The 6,091-nt window shown below is 34.8% G+C and overlaps 1 protein-coding gene across 1 annotated transcript; it reads right to left on the bottom strand.

The window, feature by feature from the left end:
* Positions 1 to 4,913: 4,913 nt before the first annotated feature.
* On the bottom strand, positions 4,914 to 5,537 carry LOC145045336 (uncharacterized). Its single transcript, XM_078993676.1, has one exon. It carries the CDS (start codon positions 5,535 to 5,537, stop codon positions 4,914 to 4,916), a length of 624 nt encoding a protein of 207 aa, XP_078849802.1.
* Positions 5,538 to 6,091: the final 554 nt, after the last annotated feature.

Raw genomic sequence — 6,091 nt, 5'->3', positions numbered from 1 at the left:
CAACTAAATTCAGAAACTGGTCAAAATCAGAAATAGATGAAACTCGAAGACATTACATTCAAACAACTCCATTTGTGTTTCTTATGATCCAATAATTCATATAAGTGTAAATAGAACATGATTAATTTGACAGCAAAAGTCCTTTCTTTTTGTTTTGTCTTTTGGAAGCACCACATGAAGCTTTAAGAACACCAAATTGCCAATATCAACACCACCACAATATTATTTCTTTTGTCTTTTATTTTGACAACAATACTTTCAACATTGACCTTTTTTCTTATTCTTTTTTCTTTTGGGGTAAACAACAGAGACATTTTTTTGTAACCTATGAACATCAAGATCACCCTATTTTTTTACTCTCGAATTCTCAAACTCAAATTATAAAATTTATGATGTTGTACTTTTTATCAAACTTACTTTCAGTTTGATGGACTTCAATATCAGACATCTTGAACCCTTTTCAGTTTGACCATCATTAAGCTCTGCAATGAAAACAAAACCTTTGTAAGGACAGAAGCAAGAAATTAAAAAGCACTTGCCCAAGGGTTGATAAATCTTATACAAGACATAATTAGATGGGAAAAAAAACCCGATAAAGAACCTAATACGATAGGACAAAACACAGTCTAGTAATTATAATTTAACCAACCAACAACCCAATTATACAGTTTCATAACATAAATCAAACAACAATAAAACAATTGATTAATGCCAAAGGAAAGAAATACACTACCTTGACTCTCCTTTTCCTTCAAGCCCAAGAATAGAGATGAAAAGGAAATATTATTTGTAACTTCTTCAATATAATAGATGAAAGGGAAATCTAGTTGTAATTTCTTCAATATAATAGATAAAAAAGAAATTGTTTTACCTGAGATTTGTACAAAGAATAGAGGTGGTAATGTGGTTCTTTCAAAGACATAGATCGAGTGAGATTGAGATGAGAGATGGTATGATTCAATTTTCCTTAAAGAAAAAACATAAAATTGGTAAATAAACAGACCTGATGAACCAAATGCAAAAATGACTTCTTCTTGATCACGGTGGAGGTTTAGGTGATAATCATTGAGAGGCTACGATCACTGATGGAGAGGATGCCGACATGAAACCCAGATTCAAGATGGTGGTGGTAACAGATGCGTAAGAAGGATTATGATAAATGAGGTAATTGTGATTTAGGGTTTCTCAATGAAGATGACTGATTTAGGGTGATTTAGGGTTTTAGAGAGAGATTGTAACGTCTAGGAATAAAAGATACTGTTTAATTCCCAAAGTAATTTCGTAAACCATTCATGAGTAGCTGTATTAGATGATAAGTTGTGCATGAGTTAATAGGTATTCTACCTCTTAAATTTCAAGAAACAAGCAATATGTTTAATAATATAGTGTATATATATATATATATATATATATATATATATATATATATATATATATATATATACTTGTATGCTTCATATAAGATACTTATATTTTAAAAAGTATACTTTTAGTTCAGAGCAATTCGGCCCCTTAGCGTTTATATTTGTATACCATGTAAGGTTCGGTATACTTAGTTCATTATAAAAAATAGCTCTTATACTAATCTATCACCCCCAAACCGAAACAACGGAAACGTTCAGGGGTGGAGGACGTCATGTACAGTATCACAATAATTGCATCATAGTAATCAAAGTAAACACAACCATTACATTAAAATATAGGTATATACATCTGTTTGATAAATAGTTTTTTTACGTCAATAGTATAACAAAATATAAAAGACGTGACTCTAGATGCTCCATTTTCTCAAAAGCCTGCTGGAGTACCTGTTTACCAATTTCCTGAGAATACAATCGATTTTTGAAAGAGTATCAACATTAATCTGGTGAGTTCATAAAAATGTTTTTGTAATGAAAACCTATAATTGAATCTGTAAAAATGTTTGTATGCTTCTCAAGAAAATTTCTAAAGTGTATGTTCGTTATTGTATTATGTAGTAGTGTATCAAGTATTAGTTTGTATACCTGGTTACCACCAGTTGTATTGTATATCATTGTTTTGAATGAAAACCCTTTGTATGAAAACTCTAGCTACCACCAGAAATGTATATAATGTTTAGTTTGAAAACTTTAGTTACCACCAGTATGTATAGTAGGTTTATTACTTAAAATAAAACCATGTATTGTATCCCATGGAATCTTCCAGTGTAATGTATAGTAGTTTTATTAATAAAAATAAAACTAATGAAGAATGAAATCCTGTAAAAAAAGGTTAGTTTATACTATTGTGAGTCGTATAACCATGCTTGATATGACTAGTGACCTCTATGACATTCTTCAGGCGTAAGACGGTATGATATTTGTCACCCCAGGCATGTCTGCCTAACTGTAGCTAGCAGTTCAGGTGTAGGGTTGTCAGTCTCAAATAGATCTATTCTCAAATCTCACACTCTCCCTCAAGGAGACTTTGGTTACACTAAATGATAGGATTTAACATGTACCCCGAAATGTATAAATGAAGAGTTGTCTCACAATCCTGTATTAACTAGTTTACGTGTAGTTCTATATTGTTCTGTGGTATTTTAATCCGTTTTATACCTTGTAGAGTAATAATAATTATACTTAAATAATTATCTAATTTTATATCTTGATATCCGAAAGTAGTAATGTAAATAACTTTAACGATTTTCCAAACCATCAAAATTTTGACAAAACAAAATAAAATTCCAAATTTACTAACGAAATCGGGATAATGTTAACAGAAAAAAGGTTCGGGTTGTCACAGTGTGCTGGTGCGATACCAAGAGGAGAGAAGGGGACCATCATTTTCGGGACTACAATAAAACGTTGCAGATCGACAGTCCACCGAGAAACCCTAGCGGCCTAGCAGGAAACCATCTGCACAACGGAAACCCTAGATCAAATCGACAATATCTTGCTGGAAATTAACCGTATGTTGTTGAAAACCTTATGTTTTAACAAAAGACCTAGCCGGATAACATGCTAGATCATCTGACGAGTTTAGGGACTAAACGTGCAATTTTGTACCTATACGAAGGACGATTCCTGTAATTTACTCTATTAACATTGTAAGAACTAAGTATGTGAAAAACTTCCGCAGGATCCCGTTCCGTACGAAATTAATTTTTTAAATGTTCGGGAGCAGGGGTGGGGGCGGGGCTGGAATGGAATTAAACCTCGTTTTATTTTCGGGACCAGGGCGGGACTGGGTATTTCCGTCCCGTATCCGCTAGGGCCTCGTTTGTATATTTATATAAAAAAATATATAATTAATATAAAAATATATATAGAGAATACATTATCTAATTTTTTTTTATTTTTTTTACTTTCTTCCACTTCTCAACATACGACGATTAGATAGTGAATTGGTCATATATGTTTGGACTTGTCGTACTTTTTTTTTGTAATGTTGGATTTGTCGTATTTTATATTTGTAAGTTTGTTGGATTTGTCGTAGTGTAATGTTAGATTTTTAATTTTTTTTGGTTGTTAAAAAATTAGAATTTAAGCTTTTAAAGTTATGAAAATTAGTTTTTTTTTGTCTAAAATATAACAAATTTTTTTAGCAAAAAAAGTAAATTTGAAGCCTATACAACGGGGGAACGGGGCGGGGGCAGGATTGGGGGGGGGGGGATGAAGGTATTCGTGTTGGATTATGTGTCTAAGCCCATAACTATGATTGATATGTAGTTGACCCGATACAACATGGTTCATTTGGGTTGTAACACTCTGGAACAATTTGATAGGATGAATATTTAAGAAAGAGGTTATTTGTGATTTATTAATATATTATAAGTATAATATATTTATTGAGAAATCATATTATTTAATTATTACTGATCAAAAATTAATTTGGAATTAATTTAGTGATCAAATAGACTAATTAAAGTTGTAGGGCCTGATTAGGTAAATCAGTAATATTTATAGTTTGGGCTAATGATCCATGTTTATTATAAATAGACTAAATCTTTATGAGGATCCATGAAGAGTTAGTACATAAAGCTAATAAGTTATTGGATTAAAAGCTCAAGTGAATCAAGGTTTACAAGTTTAAACCTTAAGGATTCCAAACTATAAATATAATCCCTAGCTTGTTAAAATCGGTCGCCAATGAGTCTAAGAGACTATAATCGATTTTATGTATCCTTAGTTCTCTCTCAAATTCCTCCTCCTGTTCTTGGTTTGTTATAGGACATTTGTGGAATCACACTTGAGGTGCTAGGCTCTTGAAAGACTAATTCCTACAAGCTACAACAAAGAGGTAATCTTCTAACTCACTTTATGATTCATATTTCAAATTGTATGCTAGTTGTAGGCTTCATGCTTTAGAAAATTTTCTTACATGTATAACTAGAGAAAACTTAGATCCAAAGCTATTAGGGTTGTATGTGCACCGTATGAGTGTTATAATACACAAATCCCAACAGTGGTATCAGAGCCATGTGTCACGGGAAGCTTCAATCACCGTGCGCCACTTAGTATTTTCTCCGATTAAGTCAGGCTAACTTCGATAGCTTGAATGTATTAACGATTAAAGGAGGCAAGAGAAACGACAAGAAACACTTCTAAGAAAAGAGCTCCTTTATAAAACTTTACTTCTTACGAGAGAATTTCTTCGATGGTTTGGACAAATGAGACTTCCCCCTATTTATAGGCATCCTACACCTCCTCAAAGGGAAGTTTCTAGATTTCGTATATTCCTGAGTATTCTAGATTGTTCTTACAAGATCCTTATCTATATACAAAGTTCTACACATTTCTATTCTATACTTTTGCATCTTAGAGAATTCTAGATCGTTCTAGGGACTTATGGTAGATTATTACTTGTTCTACCATCTTCTTGATCGGTCTGGAAGATTCTAGAACACCGACTCATGACACCCTCCCCCATTGAAATCCTTGATGTCCTCGTCAATCCTTGGAATTGTATGCTTCGATCTTGTCTCTGAACTGCCTTAAGTCTTGTTCTCGTTCCCAACTAGATTCCGTATCAGGTTGTCCCTTCCATCGAACATAGTACTTGGTCCAGTTGGGTGATCCTCTTTTTCGAAGTATTCTGTTGGCTAGAATTTCGTCTACTTCCTTATCAAAGGAGATCACATTCGCAACTGGAGCTCGTTGTGATTCACTCCTAGACGGGTCTTCTTCGTCTCGATTATAAGGTTTAAGGAGACTTACATGGAATACGGGGTGGACCTTTAAGTGGGTTGGTAAGTGAAGCTTATATGATCTAGTCCCGACCTTTTGGATCACCTGATACGACCCTTCATATGTTCTTGTTAAGCCCTTGTGTACTTGTCGAGTGGACTTGAACATTCTCTGGGGAAATTTCACCATCACTTTGTCACCAACCATAAATTCACGCGGTTGTCTGTTTCTGTCCGCCCACTTTTTCATGCGTTTGGCTGCTTTGTTCAAGTAAGACCTTGCTATGTCAAGTTCCTCGTTCCACCCTTTAGCGAACTCGTATGCGGGTGGACTAGTGCCTCTATACCCCCTAGTTAGTTCTTTTGGTGTCAAAGGTTGTTGAACCATGATGATTTCAAATGGACTTCTTCTGGTAGCCTCGCTCCGTTGTAGATTATAAGAAAATTAGGCTATATCAATTAACTTAGCCCAATCCTGTTGATTAGCACTAACAAAGTGCCTTAGATAAATCTACAGCAAATGATTCACCCTCTCTGTTTGTCCATCAGTTTGCGGATGGAAACTGGTCGAAAAGTGGAGCTCGGAACCCATGAGCTTAAATAATTCCCTCCAAAATTTTCCAGTAAACCGAGGGTCGCTATCACTTATGATGCTCCGAGGGAGTCCCCAATACTTTGCCACATGTTTGAAGAATAACCGACCAGCTTCCTCAGTTGTGCAGTCTCTGGGCGTGGGAATGAACGTCCCGTATTTGGAGAAATGGTCTACGACCACCATGATGGAACCAAAACCTTCAGATGTAGGTAAGGCCGAGATGAAATCCAAAGTTATACTTTCCCAAGGGTGCTCCGAAATCGGCAACGGTTCTAACAGCCCTACTGTCTTGGACTATTCCACCTTGTCTTGTTGGCATATGAGACATGTCCGAACATAGGCGTCTA

The sequence above is a fragment of the Lactuca saligna genome, chromosome 5 (genome assembly GCF_052625555.1).
Source record: "Lactuca saligna cultivar CGN05327 chromosome 5, ASM5262555v1, whole genome shotgun sequence".
Lineage (NCBI taxonomy): Eukaryota > Viridiplantae > Streptophyta > Magnoliopsida > Asterales > Asteraceae > Lactuca > Lactuca saligna.
The sequence above is the reverse complement of the archived record's forward strand: the minus strand, read 5'-3'. Positions and strand labels throughout refer to the sequence as shown.